We start from the raw sequence: 27999 nt of genomic DNA, 5'->3' as shown, positions 1-27999 counted from the left end.
TACAAGGCAGTGAGTGACAGACTCAACACAACAGAGGAAACAACCACTTCTCGTATAGGGATGCTCCGTGGTTCAATTACAGTGGTACTTCTCTGTCTACAAGTCACAGAGCACTCAAGAGAACGACTGTAGCGATGGCAGAGGAGGAGGTTAACTACGCTTCAGTTGTATTCAAAGCTAAAAATAATTCCCCACCTGAAGGTAAGTTTAGTTTGTCAAATTGTGGAAACTTGTCACTTTACTGGTTTGTTTGTGTGATCATCCTCATAAGCAATGTTCATTTCTTGGACTGATAGTTTCTTCAATAATCTCAGAATGTGAATTGGATTTTTTTTTACCGATCAGAATGTTAAATCCGAATAAGTTTAAATTTGTAGTGTCCTGTGAAAGAGACATTTGTGGTGCAACCAGGGTTTAAAACAGGAACATCTGTAAAACTCTGTAGCATGACGTTGTTGAATTGCAGCTTTTTTTAAACTGCAGGAAGACAGTGGAAATTAGATGTTGAGCTAACCCTGCACATTGGCACTGATGTTCAAAATGTTGATTATTATTAGACAAAGAAAACCAGTAAAGTAGTACATGCATCACTGTTAAACTGTTAAACTGTTAAACTCTGATCTCACACTTTGAATCCTTTTACCAACTGTTATTACCACTTCCTCAATGTATATTCCAAAATGTAAAATGATGATGTTATATTGGAATTAGGTTCCTAAAACTCTTATTACAGTTATATAGGTTGAAGTTATATATTAAATTGTTGCATTCTACTTTTTTTTTTTTTTTTTTTTTTTTTTTTGACATATTGGATGTAAACTGTTGGTCTTTTGTTTAGTTTTGCACATTTCTGCAACCCACAATAGAGAATCCACTCTAACCACAGCTAGCTAAAACCAGTCAGGCAAATGGAAAATGAAATAGTTTCTTTAAAGTGTTTCCTTTTTAAAAAGGGAGAGTTTCCCTTTTCACAGGATGCGCTCACTGCAACTGTGACAATGTCATCATCTTGTGTTTAGCTTTTGTTACTTTTCAAATAATATTATAAACTTTTAAAGTCCCTTGTTATTAGAACACTGTATAGAATTTAATGATTATGTCCTTCAACCTTTCAGCAAAAAAGGAGGAGGACATTGTGTACGATGAAGTGAAGGTACGAAGTGAAACAACCCAACAAACTGGTGACACAGACGGTAAGTTGAACAAAAAACATAGTGTGCAGTGGACTCTCTGGGACGATCTAGTGAAAACATGCTATCACATTGTATTATGGGGTGTTTAACCCATATTAGGAAATGAATATGTCTAGTCATTTTGAATCTGTCTTTGTCAGCACAGTGTTAGACGAGTGCTTCAAATGCAACTAATGTTACAGCCACTACTACAGAAGTACTGCTCTAACTACCACCAACACTTCCTAATAGGGATGCTTGATATTGGCTTTTCTGCCGATATCTGATATTCCGATATTGTCCAACTCTCAATTTCCAATATGCAGGCTTTTTACACCAAAACTGTTGTTAGATAACAACATAACATATCTCCTATTGTGGAATTAACACATTATGCCTAATCTTATTGTGATGCCCCACTGGATGCATACATAAATGCAACATGGCTTTCCAAATGTAAACACTGTCTGTGCAAAATAAGAGAACAACGTCAACTTTCATTGTATTAATACTGAAAAGAGCGCTAATGCTAATCACTAGCTGAGCACTAGCTTTGGTTAATGTGTTTAATTGTATTATGCACCTGAAGGAGTGCTAATGTAAATTAAGGAACAGCTCATAGCAGGGTCAAATATTTAAGGTGCATTGCACTTATTTTGTGTTAATATTAAAATCATTCAGCTTTAAATTGTTTGCTTGTTAGCCACGGTTAGCAACCAACCAGTCTAGTGTAGTTGCTGTTAATATACGTCATCTAGCGCTCGCCAGTAAACGTCCCATGCTGCGTTCATGTAGGCTCTGAATTGCTGAAGCCTACAGAACAAACATCGGTTATAAAAACCCGATACCGATAATTCCCGATATTAAATTTTTTAGTGAATATCTGCCGATAATATCGGAGGGTCGATATTATCGGACATCCCTTCTTCCTAACACTTCCACTATTACTGCTTCTACTTTAAGCAGTGGCGGTTCTATCTTGAATGACACCCTGGGCTAGACCCCCTTCGAGTTATTTAGAAGAAAGTCGAGGTGTGACTGACTTACAGTGGATCCCCCGTTCCCCCCCTTGTCCGTTCCATTAGGAGACCCAGAGGTGAACTGTCTAACTCTTATATTTTGTTGTTTAGCCTCAGCAGGAATCTTGCCAGACAAGAAAGCAAACAACAGACGTCGGCGCTATCAGCAGTTGGCTTGTTGTTTGGGGGTTCTTTGTGTCATTTTGCTGTTGGGCGTCATAGCAGTCTGCGTCTACCGTAAGTATACAGAACAGGAAGTCCGTGCATTAACTCTATTATCTATAGGCAGTTTGTTTTATTCACATAATCTGCCTCAAATTGTTGTTTTAATCTTTTAGGAACAGAGTTAATTTCTAGAGACAAAATCTGATGTAGAAATGTCTGCAGAGAGTAAAGGATTCATAAGACAGGGTTCTTATTTACATGATTTCTATTTTCAATGTGCAACCATTTATTTATTCTTGGAGAAGCCCACTGTATCACACTGTAAAGCATATTGTTGTGTTGTTGTTGTTGTATGTTATCTTAATAACTTTTATTCCCATGTTTTATAGCTTTGTGGTTATTTAACCAAAATGAAACAAAATGAACAAATATAAATTTAATGTTTATTTTTTCCCACTTAAATTTGACTTCAGAATAAAGCCTTTTATCGATCATATAGTTGGTTGAATATGTGAATTCATTTGAAGCCACATAACAGCAGTGAAAGGTTGGTGACAGAATTAGTAGAAACAGGAAGGCATTAAAGGATAAGTTAAATTGTATTATATATTTCTTCTTATTGCGAACATATCCCATGATCAGACCCAAACCAACACAGCACTGATCCTTGGAGCTCCAATGTTATCTGTCAGCTTTTGTCCCACACACACCATCCTGCTGCCAGAAAAACATCCCAGACAAATGCACGGTCCACTCCTGTTTGAGTAATGTTTACTTAAAACTACAGTGCCCAGCTGATTTAGACAACGTTAAATGTTGACTTAAGTAGGAACCAATTAGGCTCTGAGTGTCACAGAGGAAGTTCGAAAGTACTAAGATTCAGATTAACACGTTTGTTTTAGTCTTTTCATGGGATTTGTTGATCTTGTACATTGAAGGAACACATTGAGAGCCAACAACTTCCAAAAGCTGAAAACCTGAAGGAGAGCAGACAGGAATTAGCTTCCAAATGTGGAAAATAACAAAAAAAAATGGACGGGAAAAAATTGCATTATTATTTTCGTTTTGCAGTCACTACATTAAATCATGAGGGTGAGCTGAACCAATTAAAAGAAAACCAAACGTCTCTACTGGCTGACAATCACAACCTGACAAACCTCAACCGCAATCTGAGCTCAGAAAATGAAAACTTGAGGAGGGACCACAACAACCTGACTAAATCCTATACTGCCTTAGAAAGCAAGATCACAAACCTGACTGCAGAAAACCAGAACCTGAAGACACAAAACCAGAACCTGACGACACAAAACCAGAAACTGACGACACAAAACCAGAAACTGACGACACAAAACCAGGAGCTGAAGACGCAGAAGAAGAACTTAACAGAATTAATACAAGACATGGAGACAAAGCAGAATGAGCTCAATGTCAGTCGAGCTCAGTGGAGCATTAATGCCTACTGTCCCCTAAAAAGTGGAGGTATGTTCAGAACCCATTAATTAGATCCAAAAATAACCAATAACAATAATATCAGAATGCACTAATGCTGTTTATTGGTTGGTCTCTGTAGGTTCAGAAAGACAGTGTGTACCTTGTCAGAAGGGCTGGGTTAACTTCCAGTCTGGCTGCTATGCGTTTAATAACCCTGAGCCTGCTGGTCAGAAACCCTGGGATGAAGCTCGAGAAGACTGCAAAGGAAAGGGTTCAGATTTGGTTGTTATAACTGATGAACAAGAGAAGGTAATGAGAAAACTGTGGGAATGTATTTGACAGTCTATATGAGATTCAGAAAATTTTCTGTTAGTCTGAGCACACTGTGAGTCTGTAGGCCACAGTGTGTTTATTTAAGTCCAGTCTTTAAATGTCTGATAACTGTCTCTCTGGTGTCAGAATTATATCAGTGAATGGAGTCACAGCAATAACGTGTTCTGGATTGGACTGAGAGTTGAAGATGGGAAATGGAAGTGGGTCGATGGAAGTGATCTGACTGAAGGGTAAGAAACACATTCCATTTTGAATCATAAAATCTATCAGCCTTGATCTAAACATCATGTTCTTCCCTCAGATCCTGGGAACCACAACCTCCTCCTACTGAAGGTCACTGTGCAACTTTTGTCCAGAAGAGTGGACTGAGATCAGTGAACTGTAGTGAAAAACATCAATGGATTTGTGAACAGAAAGCTTTAACTGTTTAAACACTGCAGTCAAACTTGAGAATGTTACTGGATCCTCTGTAAAGATTGATTACATGTAAGATAATATCAACTGGTTTATAAATACCAAACTTCACAATTTAAATTAAATTAAAAAAATAAAAAATAAATTTGTTTATAAAAAAGTTTTTTTTTAAAAAGATGTGAGGGCTGGGATAAAGAGTGGGTTAAGTTATGATTAGGATCATATGAAGTTTAAATGGAGTTTGGAAAACATTTATAATTGTGATTTAATTGTGTTTGAAGGTTTTGCAAAGGGCTTAGAACACCAATGTGCTTATCTTGAGTTCTCCTGGGTAGACAGTACTTTTTGTATATTTCACACCGATTGTATTTCAGTCCATGTCACTATGTGAATGTAACTTTATGTATATTTATAATATATATGCGATTACCTTAGTGAGTAGCTGTTTAGATGTGTTATGCAATGTCTACACAATATTTTAGTTACTTTAATTTTCATAAATAATGTCTCCTTCATAATAAATGCATAAGGGATAATTTTTCTTATAAAAAACATTTATTTTAAGTAAATTATTTCAAAAAGCTGTATGTATGGTTACTTTAGCTGTTTGTTGCTTGAAAAAAACTGATTTACTGTTTATGTGCAGATATACAGAAGAATATAGAGTAACTGGCCTAAAGGGGATTTAAGTGTTAATCATTAATAACTCTGATGTGCTTTTCTTCTACTTAGTTAGAGATGCAGTTCTTACAGTTTGTATATCAGCAAATTGATGAAAGAGACCAACAAAAGTGCTCAAAGTTTCTTATTTGTTATTGTCATGTAACATTTGAAATGGTTGCTGCTGATTGGCCAACAGGGGGCGCTGCATCACTTGTTCTCAACAGAGTGATCCCAGAGCAGTTTTCTTGTGTTTGTCATTTGTGTTCTAATGTAAAGAATATTATTATGTAGAGGAGACAGTGAAGTGTTATTTATCTGTCTAGAAGCAAATTCCTGTTTCAGTCCATTATATTAAATAAAAATACTGTCACACATTCTTGTTATTGTCTGTCATTATATGTGCAGCACTCAAGCCAAATGAAAGAAAAATCAATGTGGAAAGCATCAAAACGACCTAAATATCCCAGATCTAATAGCATCAAAATAATAAATCAATAAGCATTAAAACTACTATCTAAATGTTGTAGTTGGTCCACAGTGGGCCTCCCCAACCACTTTTGTCTTCAGGCTTTTGGGTGTGTTTTTAATTTACTCTGGCTTTTCCAACTTCTGTACACAGACAAGGTAATAATAATGGTCAGAAATGATGTGAAAATGCATATTTTGTATTGAAACACATGACATTTTCTTAGAGTCTTCCACAAACCCAACGAAAATGCTGAAAATGTAAGCTACTTCCAAACAATGTCTGAGTGTTGCATGTTTGACGGCGTGCACAACAGCACTGCTGCTGAGAAAAACAATCTATGGGAAACACTGCAAACACTGTCACTACCTAAAGTAAAGACCAACACTCGACAACTTCCTTACTCTGTAAGGCTGTGCACATTGACTTTCCTTAAGGCCTTCATTTAGGACTGCAGCAGAATTTGAAACATTTGTTCAGGATGAAAGAACGAAGAAAACCAGTGGAGGCAACTTTAAATCAGTTTAGTGTGTTTGTATGTAAGAAAGTATCTACAATATCTTTTTGTGTACCAGCATGTTGTATAGATTTATTTTGTGTGTGTGTTTGCAATATATGATGCCACGGATGCTAGAAAACACCTGAGCACCAAATGGTTCTAAAATGCTTAAATTCATTTAGAATTTTGTGATATGATTTTTCCACTCTGTTCAACACTTTAATATAAGAATGATAAGATTTCTCTCAGAGAACATTGAGGAAGAAGCTCTGTCTCTTAACAGCACTGTGGATAGAATGACAGCCAGCTCAGTGTGTTGTTAACAGTGGAAAAAAACACTTATTAACAACATATTAAGGAAAAAGATAATGTGTGTTTCAGATGTTGTTGTTTTTTCTCATCTTCAGTCTCAGGCTGAGACTGAAGACGTTGTGGACTACGACCTACCTACGACGTTAAACGTTAGCAGCTGTTCTGCTGAGGCAGCATCCGTCAACGAGGACAGCTCAGCTATCCAGGACACTTCTTCACTGCCGGAGCTAGCTAATGTTCACAGCCCCGAGAGCGAAGAGCCCCCCGGCGGCATCTTCAACCGACGGCCCGGATTGAGTGCGACCGTTGAGGGAAGCGGTGATGGGTCTCGAGTCTGCGAGCAGCCCCTGTACGGTACAGGCTCCATGAACATGCTGTACATTGTTTATTGTTGTTGAGAGAAAACAGGCAGATTTCAAACTGTTTATATTGCACTGTAACTGGATTGTCCTGTTGAATTCTGAGGTGACAGGGTGATTTCTGCTTAAAATGAGCTGAGGACCAAAATGCTACTTGATTCTAGGAGATTATGGATTTTTGTTTGTGTCTTGTCTGTGGACTTCCTCTGTGATGGCTCTATGAGTTCAATACATTTGTGTTGGGAGTAGGTGTTGTTAAATAAATATTGGATGCTTTGAAAGTGGTTGCTTATTATTTGTTTTGTGAAAATGGAGGACACTTCCTTCCCCTCTCTATGTAGTGGGTCAGTTTTGCCAGATTAAACTGATGCCGATGTGTTTTCTTTTCATAACATATGTGAGTGAGTGGTCTTGACAAGAGAACATAGCGGTGCGTTTGTAGTTCTATGAGCATTTGCACATCTGTACATCAAAATGCACATGATGACAGTTAGTTATTGAAGTATTGATTATATTTACTGTATATTACTGTAATTTATTCTGTATTTTGCCAGATTATGGCGATCCTGGGGTCGTGATGATGGGGCCCTTGAATATTGTTGCCCAGGGTACAGTGAAGTGTTAATCTGGCCCTGGTCTCAGCAGAAAGATATTTGATTGTGAGAAAAAGTCACTGCTGAAAATGTGTTAATCAAAGGGGAAGTTCAGCAGGTCACACACACACACACACACACACACACACACACACACACACACACACACACACACAGTGTGAGTCAAAGTCTTTAATGAGAAGACTTCCTTTTACTACTCAGCCTTACCTGATAACCAAACAACTCTGTCATGAGTTAAAGTTCACTTGTCTGTAAAATGTACATTGGTACATTTTTCCCCTTACAGCCTTCATGAAGACATGCCCCTCCTACAGTCCACTGACAGTCACACTGCTTGCAGAGAAACTCTGGAGCACATTCAGTGTTTATTTTACCAACGCAGACCAGTTAAAGCAAGAGTGAGCTGTTGTCAATGTAATTCCTTACCACGCTGGTTTTGATTGTTATGATAGGCAACGTTACTAAATAAGAAAAGATATACACCTAATGAGGGGGTAATGTAGCCTAGGCTTTCAAATATTTTCACAATAGATAAATAAACCGCTGTCTCAGACAGTGTGGCAGTATCATGAGAGACAGTCTGCAGATAGCAACTGAAAACCACTAGACTTCTCTTCACAGTAACACAATATTAGCTGATAAGGTGCAAAAACAACACTGTCACAGCCTCAAAGCAGAAGTTCAGTAAAGACCATCACAGTGGACCAGAGAGGTTCCCACACCAGTTACACTCTGAGACTTTCCTTAAAGCCTTCATACAGGACTGCAGCAAGATTTTAAATATTTATTCAGGATGAACAGAAAACCACAGGATGAAACTGGTATTTTAAACCATTCTAATGTTTATGTGTCTGCATGTAACACTTTGTCTGCTCTATCTTTTTATTGGCCAGTATTCTGTCTACATTTGTTCTTTTTTGCAATGTTTGATGTTTCTGATGATTGACAACACCTTCATTTCTAATTCCATCTTTTGCATCAGGATTGTTCCTCTCTGCTCAACACATTGGGAATAATACGATTTAATGATGTTTTCATTAATAATTATAAAATCCATATTTTGTATCCTGATTTCAAAACATATTGGGAGCTAGTCTGTAAATAACATTGAGTTGTACAGCAATTGTTTGATCTAGATATCTTTCAGATGTAATTGAGGAAGAAGCTGATTATCTTAATGCAGCAGTACGCACTGTGGATAAAAAGGAAGCCACATCAGGTGCATTAAGAACACAGTAACTTTCACACATGTAATATTGTTAAACATAAAATATATGATCAATTATGATGTTAAATATAAATTAATAATTTGGAAAATTGAAAATGTGAATGTTTAAAAGCTCAGTAAATAGTTTCTTTTGTTTTAATTGTAAAATGTATTCAAAGCGCCATTGACTGTTAATTCAAGTTGTTGACGTGCTTCAACTGAATTCTTATTTTTCTTTCAGGTCAGAAGTTTCTCTCCTTCACTCAGTCTTTTCTACCAATGGCAGCGTGTTGGGTGATACTGTTAGTAATCATGTCCCTTCATATTTACTGTGAGTACCTTCTATGTCAATCTTATTTCAAATTAAAGCTTTTTTTCTTCTTTACTTGCTGTTGTTAGTCCACATTTAAAGGACAGGTTCACATTGTATCAAGTCTGTAGTAAAGCAATAGTCAGCTGCCCATATGTACACTGTAACAGTTTTTGCTTGGTGTAATCCTTCCTCCTGTTCATGCTGGCCCTGTGCAAACATGTATTCCAATGTTTATTTGAAGGTAATAGGAGGCTTCAGCAGTCTGACTTACAGAAATCAAATGTGAATCATCTGAAGTTACAGTAGTTTTACTACAAAGTTCCCTCTTTATGTTTCCCTTTACAGTTTTTCTGTGCTGAGCTCCAGTGAAGTGATTGTAACAGAAAGAGGACATTTTTAAACATTTGATGTGACAAACTTATACCACTAAAATCTCATTCTAGCTTGAGGTGAAGTTTGGGATCTATGTTGCACATAATGAGGACTGTGGACTGTGTGTCCCATCTCTTACAGTGGAGGTGCATCAGGGAGAGATTTCTGATTTGCCAAAATAAAGAGGATTTTTATTTGATTTGTGTTATAAAAGTAAATCTGAATTGGAACAAAGTCTCAAAGCCCAATACCTTCCTCTGTCTGTCACTGTAGTTACCTCAGTCATTTCTGAAAACAACGCCAAGCTGACTGCAGAAAACCAGAACCTGAAGACACAAAACCAGGAGCTGGAGACGCAGAAGAAGAACTTAACAGAATTAATACAAGACATGGAGACAAAGCAGAATGAGCTCAATGTCAGTCGAGCTCAGTGGAGCATTAATGCCTACTGTCCCCTAAAAAGTGGAGGTATGTTCAGAACCCATTAATTAGTTCCAAAAATAACCAATAACAATAATATCAGAATGCACTAATGCTGTTTATTGGTTGGTCTCTGTAGGTTCAGAAAGACAGTGTGTACCTTGTCAGAACGGCTTGGCAAACTTCCAGTCTGGCTGCTATGCGTTTAATAACCCTGAGCCTGCTGGTCAGAAACCCTGGGATGAAGCTCGAGAAGACTGCAAAGGAAAGATTTCAGATTTGGTTGTTATAACTGATGAACAAGAGAAGGTAATGAGAAAACTGTGGGAATGTATTTGACAGTCTATATGAGATTGAAAATATTTTCTGTTAGTCTGAGCACACTGTGAGTCTGTAGGCCACAGTGTGTTTATTTAAGTCCAGTCTTTAAATGTCTGATAACTGTCTCTCTGGTGTCAGACTTTCATTCATGGTAAATGGTGGCTAAGTTCAGGAAAAAACGGGTTCTGGATTGGACTGAGAGTTGAAGATGGGAAATGGAAGTGGGTCGATGGAAGTGATCTGACTGAAGAGTAAGAGACACATTCCTAAACATTTTGAATCATAAAATCTATCAGCCTTGATCTAAACATCATGTTCTTCCCTCAGATCCTGGAAACCACAACCTCCTCCTACTGAAGGTCTCTGTGCAACTTTTGTCCAGAACAGCGAACTGAGTTCAGTGAACTGTAGTGAAAAACATCAATGGATCTGTGAACAGAAAGCTTTAACTGTTTAAACACTGCAGTCAAACTTGAGAATGTTACTGGATCCTCTGTAAAGATTGATTACATGTAAGATAATATCAACTGGTTTATAAATACCAAACTTCACAATTTAAATTAAATAAAAAAAACGTGAGGGCTGGGATAAAGAGTGGGTTAAGTTATAATTAGGATCATATGAGGTTTAAATGGAGTTTGGAAAACATTTATAATTGTGATTTAATTGTATTTGAAGGTTTTGCAAAGGGCTTAGAACACCAATGTGCTTATCTTGAGTTCTCCTGGGTAGACAGTACTTTTTGTATATTTCACACCGATTGTATTTCAGTCCATGTCACTATGTGAATGTAACTTTATGTGTAATTATAATATATATGTGATTACCTTAGTGAGTAGCTGTTTAGATGTGTTATGCAATGTCTACACAATATTTTAGTTACTTTAATTTTTATAAATAATGTCTCCTTCATAATAAATGCATAAGGGATAATTTTTTTACAAGTTCAATGTATGGTTACTTTAGGTGTTTGTTGCTGGTAAAAACAGATCTACTGTATATGTGCAGATATACAGAAGAAAATAGAGTAACTGGCCTAAAGGGGATTAAAGTGTTAATCAATAATAACTCTGAATTGCTTTTCTTCTACTTAGTTAGAGATGCAGTTCTTACAGTTTGTGTATCAGCAGATTGATGATTGATGATATGTAGTTTTTGTAGTCTAGGCTTTCCAATATTTTCACTATAGATAAATGAACCCCTGTCCTAGTCTGCCAACAGCAACTGTTAAACCACTCGACTTCCCTTCACAGCAACACAATAATAGCTCATAAGTTGCAAAAACAACACTGTCACAGGGACCAACAAAAGTGCTCAAAGTTTCTTATTTGTTATTGTCATGTAACATTTGAAATGGTTGCTGCTGATTGGCCAACAGGGGGCACTGCTTCACTTGTTCTCAACAGAGTGATCCCAGAGCTGTTTTCTTAAGCATTTGTGTTCTGATGTAAAGAATATTATTATGTAGAGGAGACAGTTAAGTGTTATTTATCTATCTAGAAGCAAATTCCTGTTTTAGTACATTATATTAAATAAAAATACTATCACACATTCTTGTTATTGTCTGTTTTATACATATTACTCATTTAAAATATCAGTAAGATTTCATCAAGTGTTAAAGAGTAAAGTTTTTCAGGATGTTACAGCATGTTTGAACCTGAACAGGATGAGACAGCCAAAGACAATGATGGTGCACTTCTTCACCGCCATCATCGAGTCCATCCTCACCTCATCTATCACCATCTGGTACGCTGCTGCCACTGCCAAGGACAAGGGCAGACTGCAGCGTATCATTCGATCCCCTGAGAAGGTGATCGGCTGCAATCTGCCATCCCTCCAGGACCTGTACACCTCTAGGACCCTGAGGCGTGCAGGCAAGATTGTGGCTGACCCCTCCCACCCCGGTCACAAACTCTTTGAATCACTCCCCTCTGGCAGGATGCTGTGGTCCATCAGGACCAAAACCTCACGCCACAAAAACTGTTTCTTTCCATCTGCAGCTGGCCTCATTAACAATGCCTGGAACCCCCACTGACACAGTCTTCTTATCTTTTCTTATCTTTCTTATCTTTATTTATTTATATTTTTAAAAGTAATTTATTCTTGTGTGATCTTTGTGTGTTTTGTATATTTTTGTGTGATTGTATATTTTAAGCACCATTGCACCTAGACAAATTCCTTATATGTGTAAAAACCTACCTGGCAATAAATCTGATTCTGATTCTGATTCTGATCTGAAGCTCACACATCAGTTACACACCCAGTCAACATCAGCACAAATACAGCATCATAGCTCGGTGCAGTGAGTCTCAGTTATCAGGGAAGTGTCATATTGTGTGTTTTACAAGGAGGAATTTCATGGTTTTATTTGTGGTATCTTTAACTTCTTCGTTTTGTCAAGAAAGAACTAAAAGAAGGTTGTGAAATGTCCATGTGATAAGACAGATACTGTTCATTGGTGCATGTTTTATCATAGCTTGTGATACATGATTAGATCTCTGATATGTCAAACAGTGTTGGAGCACAACAGACAGAAACACAGTTCATAAATGTTTAAATTCATAATGACTGAATTATTAAATCAATTAAAAACACACTCAAACACTCCATCACATACCAGAAAGACATATTTCATATCTTGTTTTTGTAGTCTAGGCTTTCAAATATTTTCACTATAGATAAATGAACCCCTGTCTCAGACAGTGTGCAGACAGAAACTAGAAAAACCACTAGACTTCCCTTCACCGCAACACATTATTAGCTTCTAAGTTGCACAAACAACACTGTCACAGCCTCAAAGCAAAAGTAGAGTAAAGACCATCACAGTGGACCAGAGAGGTTCCCACACCAGTTACACTCTGAGACTTTCCTTAAAGCCTTCATACAGGACTGCAGCAAGATTTTAAATATTTATTCAGGATGGACAGAAAACCACAGGATGAAACTGGTATTTTAAACCATTCTAATGTTTATGTGTCTGCATGTAACACTTTGTCTGCTCTATCTTTTTATTGGCCAGTATTCTGTCTACATTTGTTCTTTTTTGCAATATTTGATGTTCCTGATAATTGACAACACCTTCGTTTCTAATTCCATCTTTTGCATCAGGATTGTTCCTCTCTGCTCAACACATTGGGAATAATACGATTTAATGATGTTTTCATTAATAATTGTAAAATCCATGTTTCATATCACGGTTTCCCAACATGGTGGGAGTCAGTCTGTAAATAACATTCAGTTATAGAGACGTTTGTGTTTGATCTGGATATCTTTCAGAGCAAATTGAGGAAGAAGCTGACTATGTCAATGCAGCAGTATGCACTGTGGATAAAAAGGAAGCCACATCAGGTGCATTAAGAACACAGTAACTTTCACACATGTAATATTGTTAAACATAAAATATATGATAAATTATGATGTTGAAATATAATTAATAGTTCCTTTTGTTTTAATTGTAAAATGTATTCAAAGCGCCATCTACTGTTAAATCAAGTTGTTGACGTGCTTAAACTGAATTCTTATTTTTCTTTCAGGTCAGAAGTTTCTCTCCTTCACTCAGTCTTTTCTACCAATGGCAGCGTGTTGGGTGATACTGTTAGTAATCATGTCCCTTCATATTTACTGTGAGTACCTTCTATGTCAATCTTATATCAAATTAAAGCTTTTTTTCTTCTTTACTTGCTGTTGTTAGTCCACATTTAAAGGACAGGTTCACATTTTATCAAGTCTGTAATAAAGCAATAGTCAGCTGCCCATATGTACACTGTAACAGTTTTTGCTTGGTGTAATCCTTCCTCCTGTTCATGCTGGCCCTGTGCAAACATGTATTCCAATGTTTATTTGAAGGTAATAGGAGGCTTCAGCAGTCTGACTTACAGAAATCAAATGTGAATCATCTGAAGTTACAGTAGTTTTACTACAAAGTTGGAGGACTTTTTTTTTTGGCTGTTATTGCCCTCTAGGAGATAGTGACAGCTTAAGAGTGACAGGAAGGGGGGGCGGGGGGACACACGCAGCAAAGAGCCACAGGTCTGACTCGAACCCTGAGCCGCTGCAGCAGGGACTCACCCTTGGCACATGGTGCACAAGCTCTACAAGGCGAGCTATTAAGGCCCCAGAAAGAGGACATTTTGAAACACTTGACTTAACAAAGTTGAGCACTGAAACTTCATATTAGCTTAAGGTGAAGTTTGGGATCTGTGTTGCACAGAATGAGGACTGTGGACTGTGTGTCCCATCTCTTACAGTGGAGGTGCATCAGGAAGAGATTTCTGATTTGCAAAAATAAAGAGGATGACAGCAAAAAAAAAACATCAGTTAAACACAGTTTCAATGCTCATAGGGGCACCTGACTATTGTTTTAAGATTGATTGGAAACATGTGAACCTTTCTTTATCATGTTTTTGTGTTATATAAGTAAATCTGAATTTGAAGTCTTAAAGTCTTAAAGCCCAACACCTTCCTCTAACTGTCACTGTAGTTACCTCAGTCATTTCTGAAAACAACGCCAAGCTGACTGCAGAAAACCAGAACTTGAAGACACAAAACCAGGAGCTGGAGACACAAAACCAGAACCTGACGACACAAAACCAGAACCTGATGACACAAAACCAGAACCTGACGACACAAAACCAGAACCTGATGACACAAAACCAGAACCTGACGACACAAAACCAGAACCTGACAACACAAAACAACCAACTTGAGACACAAAACAAAAACCAGGAGCTGTCGACACCAGGATACAAGGATTTTAGTATATTTATTACAGCCAATACCAATACTAGTAAATGGTAAATGGTAAATGGACCTGTACTTGTATAGCGCCTTTATAGTCTTTTGACCACTCACTGTCCCAATCCAGTTTTTTTTGCCCCTGAGCCACATTTAATATCTGCTGATACTGAGTCCTGATCCAATACTTGTATTTTCTTTAATAATATAGGTGAATGGCTCTGCATTACTTTAAGAAAAGAAATGCACTCAACCAAGCTGTTCCTTAATGTTTTTTATATTTAAAATATTAATATAGTACATTATATACATATATTTTATACTGAATAACTAATAAACAAAGTAGGCTATGAAATAGCTCTATATAAACTCTCTCTGTAATATTTTTTGATCTTGTCGATCTTGTCTTGTTGCTGTCTACAGGGAATTTCTCTCTCCCTTAAAAAGTGTCCTGCAGAATCGTTGCTTCAGTGCAGTCTTTACCTGAGTTACCTAAATTAACTATATTCTGCTGAATGCTACTTTTCCTTCTCTGTACATCTTTTGCATGGATTACATTAATAAATGATTCCTTTTCTCTTTATGTACGTGGGGCTTTTGTTGCACTTGCAGTGGCGTGGTGAGTGTGAGAACATTGTTTTTAAAGGGATTTATTTCAATTCAAATTTTTCGTGGTTTACTTTTTTTTCGAGTGATGTAAGCGCTGGGATAAAGAGTGGGTTAAGTTCTAATTAGGATGAGGTTTAAATTGATTGTATTGGGATTTAACTGTATCAGAAAGTTTTGCCAAGGACATAAAACACCAATATGCTTATCTTGGGTTCTCCTGTGTAGACTAGGTTATTTCTATATATTATTAACAGTGATTCATTTTGTATTTCATTCTATGGCACTATGTGAATGTAACTTTATGTATACTTATAATATATATATGATTGCCTTTGTGAGTAGCTGTTTAGATGTGTTATGCAATGTCTACACAATATTTCACTTGCTTGATTTTCATATGTAATGTCTCCTTCATAATTAATGCATAAGGGATCATTTTTCTTATAAAAAACATTTATTTTAAGTAAATTATTTCAAAAAGCTGTATGTATGGTTACTTTAGCTGTTTGTTGCTTGAAAAAAACTGAGTTACTGTATATGTGCAGATATCCAGAAGAAAATTGAGTGACTGGCCTAAAGGGGATTTAAGTGTTAATCATTAATAACTCTGATGTGCTTTTCTTCTACTTAGTTAGAGAAGCAGTTCTTACAGTTTGTATATCAGCAGATTGATGAAAGAGACCAACAAAAGTGCTCAAAGTTTTTTATTTGTTATTGTCATGTATCATTTGAAATGGCTGATTGGCCAACAGGGGGCGCTGCATCACTTGTTCTCAACAGAGTGATCCCAGAGCTGTTTTCTTAAGCATTTGTGTTCTGATGTAAAGAATATTATTATGTAGAGGAGACAGTTAAGTGTTATTCATCTATCGAGAAGTAAATTCCTGTTTCAGTCCATTATATTAAATAAAAATACTGTCACACATTCTTGTTATTGTCTGTTTTTAACATATTACTCATTGAAAATATCAGTAAGATTTCATCAAGTGTTAAAGAATAACATTATTCAGGATGTTACAACATGTTTGAACCTGAACAGGATGAGACAGAGGCAGATCTGGCCTCAGTTCAGTCCATCTGAAGCTCACACATCAGTTACACACACAGTCAACATCAGCACAAATACAGCATCATAGCTCGGTGCAGTGAGTCTCAGTTATCAGGGAAGTGTCATATTGTGTGTTTTACAAGGAGGAATTTCATGGTTTTATTTGTGGTATCTTTAACTTCTTCGTTTTGTCAAGAAAGAACTAAAAGAAGGTTGTGAAATGTCCATGTGATAAGACAGAGACAGTTCATTGGTGCATGTTTTATCATAGCTTGTGATTCATGATTAGATCTTTCTGATATGTCAAACAGTGTTGGAGCACAACAGAAGGAAACACAACTCCAGAAGCAAAACTAACTGTTTAATTTAATAATTACTGAATTATTAAATCAATGAATATATGCACTCAAACACTACATAGCCATAACCAACAGAACAAACACACTCTCATTCGGCAGCAGCAGTCACAGCGTAGTAGTGGCAGTGGGCCCCCACCACCTTATTCCCCTATAGCAGAGCCCCGGAGCTCTTCTACCAAAGGCCCAGAAGAATAGAATAAAATAAAATGCTACTGTTCACTTTTTAAACAGTAAACTAGTATTTTTATGTGTTTTCAAACTAAATTTTTTTCATATTAATATCTACAGTTAATGTCTGAAGCTGTAAATTAAGTCAATTAAGACTCATGTGAATAATCCTGAATAATCAATAGGATAATGATTCTGAGGTCATTTAGAGAGTATTTCTCCTATCATTATACGTGCAGCACTCAAGCCAAATAAATGAAAAATCAATGTGGAAAGCATCAAAACGACCTGAATATCCCAGATCTAATAGCATCAAAATAAAAAAAAGCATCATCAATAAGCATTAAAACTACTATCTAATAGTTGTAGTTGGTCCCCAGTGGGCCTCCCCAACCACTTTTGTCTTCAGGCTTTTGGGTGTGTTTTTAATTTACTCTGGCTTTTCCAACTTCTGTACACAGACAAGGTAATAATAATGGTCAGAAATGATGTGAAAATGCATATTTGTATTGAAACACATGACATTTTCTTCGGGTCTTCCACAAACCCAACGAAAATGCTGAAAATGTAAGCTACTTCCAAACAATGTCTGAGTGTTGCATGTTTGACGGCGTGCACAACAGCACTGCTGCTGAGAAAAACAATCTATGGGAAACACTGCAAACACTGTCACTACCTAAAGTAAAGACCAACACTCGACAACTTCCTTACTCTGTAAGGCTGTGCACCCTGACTTTCCTTAAGGCCTTCATTTAGGACTGCAGCAGAATTTGAAACATTTGTTCAGGATGAAAGAACGAAGAAAACCAGTGGAGGCAACTTTAAATCAGTTTAGTGTGTTTGTATGTAAGAAAGTATCTACAATATCTTTTTGTGTACCAGCATGTTGTATAGATTTATTTTGTGTGTGTGTTTGCAATATATGATGCTACAGATGCTAGAAAACACCTGAGCACCAAATGGTTCTAAAATGCTTAAATTCATTTAGAATTTTGTGATATGATATTTCCACTCTGTTCAACACTTTAATATAAGAATGATAAGATTTCTCTCAGAGAACATTCAGGAAGAAGCTATGTCTCTTAACAGCACTGTGGATAGAATGATAGCCAGCTCAGTGTGTTGTTAACAGTGGAAAAAAACACTTATTAACAACATATTAAGGAAAAAGATAATGTGTGTTTCAGATGTTGTTGTTTTTTCTCATCTTCAGTCTCAGGCTGAGACTGAAGACGTTGTGGACTACGACCTACCTACGACGTTAAACGTTAGCAGCTGTTCTGCTGAGGCAGCATCCGTCAACGAGGACAGCTCAGCTATCCAGGACACTTCTTCACTGCCGGAGCTAGCTAATGTTCACAGCCCCGAGAGCGAAGAGCCCCCCGGCGGCATCTTCAACCGACGGCCCGGATTCTGCTGCGAGTGCGACCGTTGAGGGAAGCGGTGATGGGTCTCGAGTCTGCGAGCAGCCCCTGTACGGTACAGGCTCCATGAAAATGCTGTCCATTGTTTATTGATGTTGAGAGAAAACAGGCAGATTTCAAACTGTTTATATTGCACTGTAACTGGATTGTCCTGTTGAATTCTGAGGTGACAGGGTGATTTCTGCTTAAAATGAGCTGAGGACCAAAATGCTACTTGATTCTAGGAGATTATGGATTTTTGTTTGTGTCTTGTCTGTGGACTTCCTCTGTGATGGCTCTATGAGTTCAATACATTTGTGTTGGGAGTAGGTGTTGTTAAATAAATATTGGATGCTTTGAAAGTGGTTGCTTATTATTTGTTTTGTGAAAATGGAGGACACTTCCTTCCCTCTCTATGTAGTGGGTCAGTTTTGCCAGATTAAACTGATGCCGATGTGTTTTCTTTTCATAACATATGTGAGTGAGTGGTCTTGACAAGAGAACATAGCGGTGCGTTTGTAGTTCTATGAGCATTTGCACATCTGTACATCAAAATGCACTTGATGACAGTTAGTTATTGAAGTATTGATTATATTTACTGTATATTACTGTAATTTATTCTGTATTTTGCCAGATTATGGCGATCCTGGGGTCGTGATGATGGGGCCCTTGAATATTGTTGCCCAGGGTACAGTGAAGTGTTAATCTGGCCCTGGTCTCAGCAGAAAGATATTTGATTGTGAGAAAAAGTCACTGCTGAAAATGTGTTAATCAAAGGGGAAGTTCAGCAGGTCACACACACACACACACACACACACACACACACACACACACACACACAGTGTGAGTCAAAGTCTTTAATGAGAAGACTTCCTTTTACTACTCAGCCTTACCTGATAACCAAACAACTCTGTCATGAGTTAAAGTTCACTTGTCTGTAAAATGTACATTGGTACATTTTTCCCCTTACAGCCTTCATGAAGACATGCCCCTCCTACAGTCCACTGACAGTCACACTGCTTGCAGTGAAACTCTGGAGCACATTCAGTGTTTATTTTACCAACACAGACCAGTTAAAGCAAGAGTGAGCTGTTGTCAATGTAATTCCTTACCACGCTGGTTTTGATCGTTATGATAGGCAACGTTACTAAATAAGAAAAGATATACACCGAATGAGGGGGTAATGTAGCCTAGGCTTTCAAATATTTTCACAATGGATAAATAAACCGCTGTCTCAGACAGTGTGGCAGTATCATGAGAGACAGTCTGCAGATAGCAACTAAAAACCACTAGACTTCTCTTCACAGTAAACAATATTAGCTGATAAGGTGCACAAACAACACTGTCACAGCCTCAAAGCAGAAGTTCAGTAAAGACCATCACAGTGGACCAGAGAGGTTCCCACACCAGTTACACTCTGAGACTTTCCTTAAAGCCTTCATACAGGACTGCAGCAAGATTTTAAATCTTTATTCAGGATGAACAGAAAACCACAGGATGAAACTGGTATTTTAAACCATTCTAATGTTTATGTGTCTGCATGTAACACTTTGTCTGCTCTATCTTTTTATTGGCCAGTATTCTGTCTACATTTGTTCTTTTTTGCAATGTTTGATGTTTCTGATGATTGACAACACCTTCATTTCTAATTATATCTTTTGCATCAGGATTGTTCCTCTCTGCTCAACACATTGGGAATAATAAGAATTAATGATGTTTTCATTAATAATTGTAAAATCCATGTTTCATATCACGGTTTCCCAACGTGGTGGGAGTCAGTCTGTAAATAACATTCAGTTATAGAGACGTTTGTGTTTGATCTGGATATCTTTCAGAGCAAATTGAGGAAGAAGCTGACTATGTCAATGCAGCAGTACGCACTGTGGATAAAAAGGAAGCCACATCAGGTGCATTAAGAACACAGTAACTTTCACACATGTAATATTGTTAAACATAAAATATATGATAAATTATGATGTTGAAATATAATTAATAGTTCCTTTTGTTTTAATTGTAAAATGTATTCAAAGCGCAATCTACTGTTAAATCAAGTTGTTGACGTGCTTTAACTGAATTCTTATTTTTCTTTCAGGTCAGAAGTTTCTCTCCTTCACTCAGTCTTTTCTACCAATGGCAGCGTGTTGGGTGATACTGTTAGTAATCATGTCCCTTCATATTTACTGTGAGTACCTTCTATGTCAATCTTATTTCAAATTAAAGTTTTTTTTCTTCTTTACTTGCTGTTGTTAGTCCACATTTAAAGGATAGGTTCACATTGTATCAAGTCTGTAATAAAGCAATAGTCAGCTGCCCATATGTACACTGTAACAGTTTTTGCTTGGTGTAATCCTTCCTCCTGTTCATGCTGGCCCTGTGCAAACATGTATTCCAATGTTTATTTGAAGGTAATACGAGGCTTCAGCAGTCTGACTTACAGAAATCAAATGTGAATCATCTGAAGTTACAGTAGTTTTACTACAAAGTTGGAGGACTTTTTTTTGTCTGTTATTGCCCTCTAGGAGATAGTGACAGCTTAAGAGTGACAGGAGGGGGGGGTGACACGCAGCAAAGGGCCACAGTTCTGACTCTAACCCTGGGCCGGTGCAGCAGGGACTCACCCTTGGCACATGGTGCACAAGCTCTACAAGGCGAGCTATTAAGGCCCCAGAAAGAGGACATTTTGAAACAAGTGACTTAACAAAGTTGACCACTGAAACCTCATATTAGCTTCAGGTGAAGTTTGGGGTCTGTGTTGCGCAGAACGAGGACTGTGGACTGTGTGTCCCATCTCTTACAGTGGAGGTGCATCAGGAAGAGATTTCTGATTTGCCAAAATAAAGAGGATGACAGCAAAAAACAAACAAACAAAAAAATAGTTTCAATGTTCATAAGGGCACTTGACTATTGTTTTAAGATTGATTGGAAACATGTGAACCTTTCTTTATCATGTTTTTTTGTTATATAAGTAAATCTGAATTGGAACAAAGTCTTAAAGCCCAACACCTTCCTCTATCTGTCACTGTAGTTACCTCAGTCATTTCTGAAAACAACGCCAAGCTGACTGCAGAAAACCAGAACCTGGAGACACAAAACCAGAACCTGGAGACACAAAACCAGAACCTGCAGACACAAAACCAGAACCTGACGACACAAAACCAGAACCTGGAGACACAAAACCAGAACCTGAAGACACAAAACCAGAACCTGGAGACACAAAACCAGAACCTGGAGACACAAAACCAGAACCTGACGACACAAAACCAGAACCTGGAGACACAAAACCAGAACCTGACGACACAAAACCAGAACCTGAAGGCACAAAACCAGGAGCTGGAGACGCAGAAGAACTTAACAGAAAAAATACAAGACATGGAGACAAAGCAGAATGAGCTCAATGTCAGTCGAGCTCAGTGGAGCATTAATGCCTACTGCCCCCTAAAAAGTGGAGGTATGTTCAGAACCCATTAATTAGTTCCAAAAATAACCAATAACAATAATATCAGAATGCACTACTGCTGTTTATTGGTTGGTCTCTGTAGGTTCAGAAAGACAGTGTAAACCTTGTCAGAAGGGCTGGGAAAACTTCACGTCTGGCTGCTATGCGTTTAATAACCCTGGGCCTGCTGGTCAGAAACCCTGGGATGAAGCTCGAGAAGACTGCAAAGGAAAGAGTTCAGATCTGGTTGTTATAACTGATGAACAAGAGAAGGTAATGAGAAAACTGTGGGCATGTATTTGACAGTCTATATGAGATTCAAAATATTTTCTGTTACTCTGAGCACACTGTGAGTCTGTAGGCCACAGTGTGTTTATTTAAGTCCAGTCTTTAAATGTCTGATAACTGTCTCTCTGGTGTCAGACTTTCATTCATGGTAAATGGTGGCTAAGTTCAGGAAAAAACGGGTTCTGGATTGGACTGAGAGTTGAAGATGGGAAATGGAAGTGGGTCGATGGAAATGATCTGACTGAAGAGTAAGAGACACATTCCTAAACATTTTGAATCATAAAATCTATCAGCCTTGATCTAAACATCATGTTCTTCCCTCAGATCCTGGATAGAACGTCCTACTGAAGGTCACTGTGCAACTGTTGTCCAGAACAGCGAACTGAGTTCAGTGAACTGTAGTGAAAAACGACAATGGATCTGTGAACAGAAAGCTTTAACTGTTTAAACACTGCAGTCAAACTTGAGAATGTTACTGGATCCTCTGTAAAGATTGATTACATGTAAGATAATATCAACTGGTTTATAAATACCAAACTTCACAATTTAAAGTTTTGTTTATAAATATATTTTTTTAAATGATGTGAGGGCTGGGATAAAGAGTGGGTTAAGTTATAATTAGGATCATATGAGGTTTAAATGGAGTTTGGAAACATTTATAATTGTGATTTAATTGTATTTGAAGGTTTTGCAAAGGGCTTAGAACACCAATGTGCTTATCTTGAGTTCTCCTGGGTAGACAGTACTTTTTGTAGATTTCACACCGATTGTATTTCAGTCCATGTCACTATGTGAATGTAACTTTATGTATATTTATAAAATATATGTGATTACCTTAGTGAGTAGCTGTTTAGATGTGTTATGCAATGTCTACACAATATTTTAGTTACTTGATTTTTATAAATAATGTCTTCTTCATAATAAATGCATAAGGGATCATTTTTTAAAAAGTTCTATATATGGTTACTTTAGGTGTTTGTTGCTGGTAAAAACAGATCTAATGTATATGTGCAGATATACAGAAGAAAATAGAGTAACTGGCCTAAAGGGGATTTAAGTGTTAATCATTAATAACTCTGATGTGCTTTTCTTCTACTTAGTTAGAGATGCAGTTCTTACAGTTTGTATATCAGCAGATTGATGAAAGAGACCAACAAAAGTGCTCAAAGTTTCTTATTTGTTATTGTCATGTAACATTTGAAATGGTTGCTGCTGATTGGCCAACAGGGGGCGCTGCATCACTTGTTCTCAACAGAGTGATCCCAGAGCTGTTTTCTTAAGCATTTGTGTTCTGATGTAAAGAATATTATTATGTAGAGGAGACAGTTAAGTGTTATTCATCTATCGAGAAGTAAATTCCTGTTTCAGTCCATTATATTAAATAAAAATACTGTCACACATTCTTGTTATTGTCTGTTTTTAACATATTACTCATTGAAAATATCAGTAAGATTTCATCAAGTGTTAAAGAATAACATTATTCAGGATGTTACAACATGTTTGAACCTGAACAGGATGAGACAGAGGCAGATCTGGCCTCAGTTCAGTCCATCTGAAGCTCACACATCAGTTACACACACAGTCAACATCAGCACAAATACAGCATCATAGCTCGGTGCAGTGAGTCTCAGTTATCAGGGAAGTGTCATATTGTGTGTTTTACAAGGAGGAATTTCATGGTTTTATTTGTGGTATCTCTATCTTTTCGATTTTTTCAACACAGAGACTGTTCAGTAGTGAATATTTTATCATAGCTTGTGATACATGATTAGATCTTTCTGATATGTCAAACAGTGTTGGAGCACAACAGAAGGAAACACAACTCCAGAAGCAAAACTAACTGTTTAATTTAATAATTACTGAATTACTAAATCAATGAATATATGCACTCAAACACTACATAGCCATAACCAACAGAACAAACACACTCTCATTCGGCAGCAGCAGTCACAGTGTAGTAGTGGCAGTGGGCCCCCACCACCTTATTCCCCTATAGCAGAGCCACGGAGCTCTTCTACCAAAGGCCCAGAAGAATAGAATAAAATAAAATGCTACTGTTCACTTTTTAAACAGTAAACTAGTATTTTTCTGTGTTTTCAAATTAATTTTTTTTCATATTAATATCTACAGTTAATGTCTGAAGCTGTAAATTAAGTCAATTAAGACTCGTGAATAATCATGAATAATCAATAGGATAATGATTCTGAGGTCACTTAGAGAGTATTTCTCCTATCATTATACGTGCAGCACTCAAGCCAAATGAAAGAAAAATCAATGTGGAAAGCATCAAAATGACCTAAATATCCCAGATCTAATAGCATGAAAATAATAAATCAATAAGCATTAAAACTACTATCTAATAGTTGTAGTTGGTCCCCAGTGGGCCTCCCCAACCACTTTTGTCTTCAGGCTTTTGGGTGTTTTTTTTTTTACTCTGGCTTTTCCAACTTCTGTACACAGACAAGGTAATAATAATGGTCAGAAATGATGTGAAAATGCATATTTTGTATTGAAAGACATGACATTTTCTTCGGGTCTTCCACAAACCCAACGAAAATGCTGAAAATGTAAGCTACTTCCAAACAATGTCTGAGTGTTGCATGTTTGACGGCGTGCACAACAGCACTGCTGCTGAGAAAAACAATCTATGGGAAACACTGCAAACACTGTCACTACCTAAAGTAAAGACCAACACTCGACAACTTCCTTACTCTGTAAGGCTGTGCACATTGACTTTCCTTAAGGCCTTCATTTAGAACTGCAGCAGAATTTGAAACATTTGTTCAGGATGAAAGAACGAAGAAAACCAGTGGAGGCAACTTTAAATCAGTTTAGTGTGTTTGTATGTAAGAAAGTATCTACAATATCTTTTTGTGTACCAGCATGTTGTATAGATTTATTTTGTGTGTGTGTTTGCAATATATGATGCTACGGATGCTAGAAACACCTGAGCACCAAATGGTTCTAAAATGCTTAAATTCATTTAGAATTTTGTGATATGATTTTTCCACTCTGTTTAACACTTTAATATAAGAATGATAAGATTTCTCTCAGAGAACATTCAGGAAGAAGCTCTGTCTCTTAACAGCACTGTGGATAGAATGACAGCCAGCTCAGTGTGTTGTTAACAGTGGAAAAAAAACACTTATTAACAACATATTAAGGAAAAAGATAATTGTGTGTTTCAGATATTGTTTTTCTCATCTGCAGTCTCAGCAGAAAGATATTTGATTCTGAGAAAAAGTCACTGCTGAAAAGGTGTTAATGAAAGGGGAAGTGCAGCAGGTCATAGACACATACACACACACACACACACACACACACACACACACACACACACACACACACACACACACACACACACACACACACACACACACACACAGTGTGAGTCAGAATCTTTAATAGAAGACTTCCTTTTACTACTCAGCCTTATCTGATAACCAAACAACTCTGTCACAAGTTAAAGTTCACTTTTCTGTAAAATGTAAACTGTCACATTTTCCCCTTACAGCCTTCATGAAGACTGTTGGTGAACTTTGTTTAAAATGCATGACGCTTTGTATGACTGCCATCATGATTTTCCTACTCTGCTCAACCCATTGGGAATAATAAGACTTAATGTGTTACTATTCATTAATATTTATAAAATCCATCTTTTGAATAATGGTTTCTCAACATATTGGGAGTCGATCTGTAAATAACATCCTGAACAAAGCTAACGATGAAGCTTTGGTAAGAGCTGAACAACACACAAGCACACACAAACTAAATGTCATACAGGACTGAAGATTCAGCATCAGCAGCAGCTACAGTTCATCAACAGTTTTAACTATTTATACATTTATTTATAATATCAACCAGCATCTTTATAATATCTATTAGAATATGTTCCTGCAGGGGAAACACCTACAAAAGGACCCCACACTCTGGTACAAACACAGGACCCACTTCATGAGACAGGTGAGGCACACAGTGGAGATCAATCAGGCCTCCACAGTCTGACACAATTGTACTGGAGTCCTTACACCCCCACTGGCTTCACATCATGTAAAAGTGTTCAGGCTGGGTGGGCACAAATGAAATAAAAACATAACTTTCCATGAATAGACTGTATTAAGCAAACATGTGTGTATTAACATGTGTGTATTTTAGGCCAGTAGACCAATGGTATGTACATTTCTGACTCATGAGTATCACCAGAGACAGTCTGCCAACAGCAACAAAAACCACTAGACTTCTCTTCACAGCAACACATTATTAGCTTCTAAGGTGCAAAAACAACACTGTCACAGCCTCAAAGCAGAAGTACAGTAAAGACCATCACAGTGGACCAGAGAGGTTCCCACACCAGTTACACAGACTTTCCTTAAAGCCTTCATACAGGACTGCAGCAAGATTTTAAATCTTTATTCAGGATGGACAGAAAACCACAGGATGAAACTGGTATTTTAAACCATTCTAATGTTTATGTGTCTGCATGTAACACTTTGTCTGCTCTATCTTTTTATTGGCCAGTATTTTGTCTACATTTGTTCTTTTTTGCAATGTTTGATGTTTCTGATGATTGACAACACCTTCATTTCTAATTATATCTTTTGCATCAGGATTGTTCCTCTCTGCTCAACACATTGGGAATAATACGATTTAATGATGTTTTCAATAATAATTATAAAATCCATATTTTGTATCCTGATTTCAAAACATATTGGGAGCTAGTCTGTAAATAACATTGAGTTATAGAGCAATTGTTTGATCTGGATATCTTTCAGAGCAAATTGAGGAAGAGGCTGACTATGTTAATACAGCAGTACGCACTGTGGATAAAAAGGAAGCCACATCAGGTGCATTAAGAACACAGTAAATTTCACACATGTAATATTGTTAAACATAGCAATAATTTATCATTATGATGTTAAATATAAATTAATAAGTTGGAAAGTTGAAAATGTGAATGTTCAAAAGCTCAGCATATAGTTTTCCTTTTGTTTTAATTGTAAAATGTATTCAAAGCGCCATCTACTGTTAAATCAAGTTGTTGACGTGCTTCAACTGAATTCTTATTTTTCTTTCAGGTCAGAAGTTTCTCTCCTTCACTCAGTCTTTTCTACCAATGGCAGCGTGTTGGGTGATACTGTTAGTAATCATGTCCCTTCATATTTACTGTGAGTACCTTCTATGTCAATCTTATTTCAAATTAAAGCTTTTTTTCTTCTTTACTTGCTGTTGTTAGTCCACATTTAAAGGACAGGTTCACATTGTATCAAGTCTGTAGTAAAGCAATAGTCAGCTGCCCATATGTACACTGTAACAGTTTTTGCTTGGTGTAATCCTTCCTCCTGTTCATGCTGGCCCTGTGCAAACATGTATTCCAATGTTTATTTGAAGGTAATACGAGGCTTCAGCAGTCTGACTTACAGAAATCAAATGTGAATCATCTGAACTTACAGTAGTTTTACTACAAAGTTCCCTCTTTATGTTTCCCTAGACAGTTTTTCTGTGCTGAGCTCCAGTGAAATGATTGTAACAGAAAGAGGACATTTTTAAACATTTGATGTGACAAACTTATACCACTAAAATCTCATTCTAGCTTGAGGTGAAGTTTGGGATCTATGTTGCACAGAATGAGGACTGTGGAGTGTGTGTCCCATCTCTTACAGTGGAGGTGCATCAGGGAGAGATTTCTGATTTGCCAAAATAAAGAGGATTTTTTTTTAATTTGTGTTATAAAAGTAAATCTGAATTGGAACAAAGTCTCAAAGCCCAATACCTTCCTCTGTCTGTCACTGTAGTTACCTCAGTCATTTCTGAAAACAACGCCAAGCTGACTGCAGAAAACCAGAACCTGAAGACACAAAATCAGGAGCTGGAGAT

The 27999-nt window shown here is 37.2% G+C and overlaps 2 protein-coding genes and 1 long non-coding RNA gene across 28 annotated transcripts; all 3 read left to right on the top strand.

Annotated features, from left to right (window-relative positions):
* Positions 1–28: 28 nt before the first annotated feature.
* On the top strand, positions 29–23525 carry LOC127359825 (asialoglycoprotein receptor 1-like). Of its 6 annotated transcripts, none has more exons than XR_007882976.1 (8): positions 29–201; positions 1116–1193; positions 2303–2428; positions 3593–3835; positions 9899–10068; positions 10219–10331; positions 10408–11046; positions 23098–23525. XR_007882976.1 is itself a non-coding variant. In XM_051394028.1 (7 exons), the coding sequence occupies exons 1-7, from the start codon at positions 135–137 to the stop codon at positions 10535–10537; spliced, it is 1092 nt and encodes a 363-aa protein (XP_051249988.1). In that variant the 5' UTR covers positions 29–134; the 3' UTR covers positions 10538–11631. The 6 variants fall into 6 exon arrangements, 2 of the variants coding, with proteins under 2 accessions (XP_051249988.1, XP_051249989.1); XR_007882973.1 differs by having other exon boundaries at positions 3428–3835; XR_007882974.1 differs by lacking the exon at positions 9899–10068 and adding an exon at positions 3927–4096 and having other exon boundaries at positions 3428–3835.
* LOC127359823 (C-type lectin domain family 10 member A-like) lies at positions 6572–23071 on the top strand. 20 transcript variants are annotated; one of them, XM_051394013.1, is made up of 7 exons: positions 8026–8268; positions 20237–20308; positions 20494–20583; positions 21427–21849; positions 21941–22110; positions 22261–22373; positions 22450–23071. In XM_051394013.1, the coding sequence occupies exons 1-7, from the start codon at positions 8241–8243 to the stop codon at positions 22571–22573; spliced, it is 1020 nt and encodes a 339-aa protein (XP_051249973.1). In that variant the 5' UTR covers positions 8026–8240; the 3' UTR covers positions 22574–23071. The 20 variants fall into 20 exon arrangements, with proteins under 20 accessions (XP_051249985.1, XP_051249973.1, XP_051249971.1 ...); XM_051394011.1 differs by lacking the exon at positions 20237–20308 and adding an exon at positions 13357–13428; XM_051394017.1 differs by lacking the exons at positions 20237–20308; positions 20494–20583 and adding exons at positions 13357–13428; positions 13614–13703.
* Positions 23526–26513: 2988 nt separating the features above from the next.
* On the top strand, positions 26514–27998 carry LOC127359826 (uncharacterized). 2 transcript variants are annotated; one of them, XR_007882978.1, is made up of 3 exons: positions 26514–26571; positions 27201–27290; positions 27918–27998. It is a non-coding gene; the product is annotated as an uncharacterized LOC127359826 (long non-coding RNA). The 2 variants fall into 2 exon arrangements; XR_007882977.1 differs by lacking the exon at positions 26514–26571 and adding an exon at positions 26915–26969.
* Position 27999: the final 1 nt, after the last annotated feature.

Source organism: Dicentrarchus labrax, unplaced genomic scaffold (assembly GCF_905237075.1).
Source record: "Dicentrarchus labrax unplaced genomic scaffold, dlabrax2021, whole genome shotgun sequence".
Classification (NCBI taxonomy): Eukaryota; Metazoa; Chordata; class Actinopteri; family Moronidae; genus Dicentrarchus; species Dicentrarchus labrax.
This window is presented reverse-complemented; position numbering and strand designations above follow the sequence as displayed.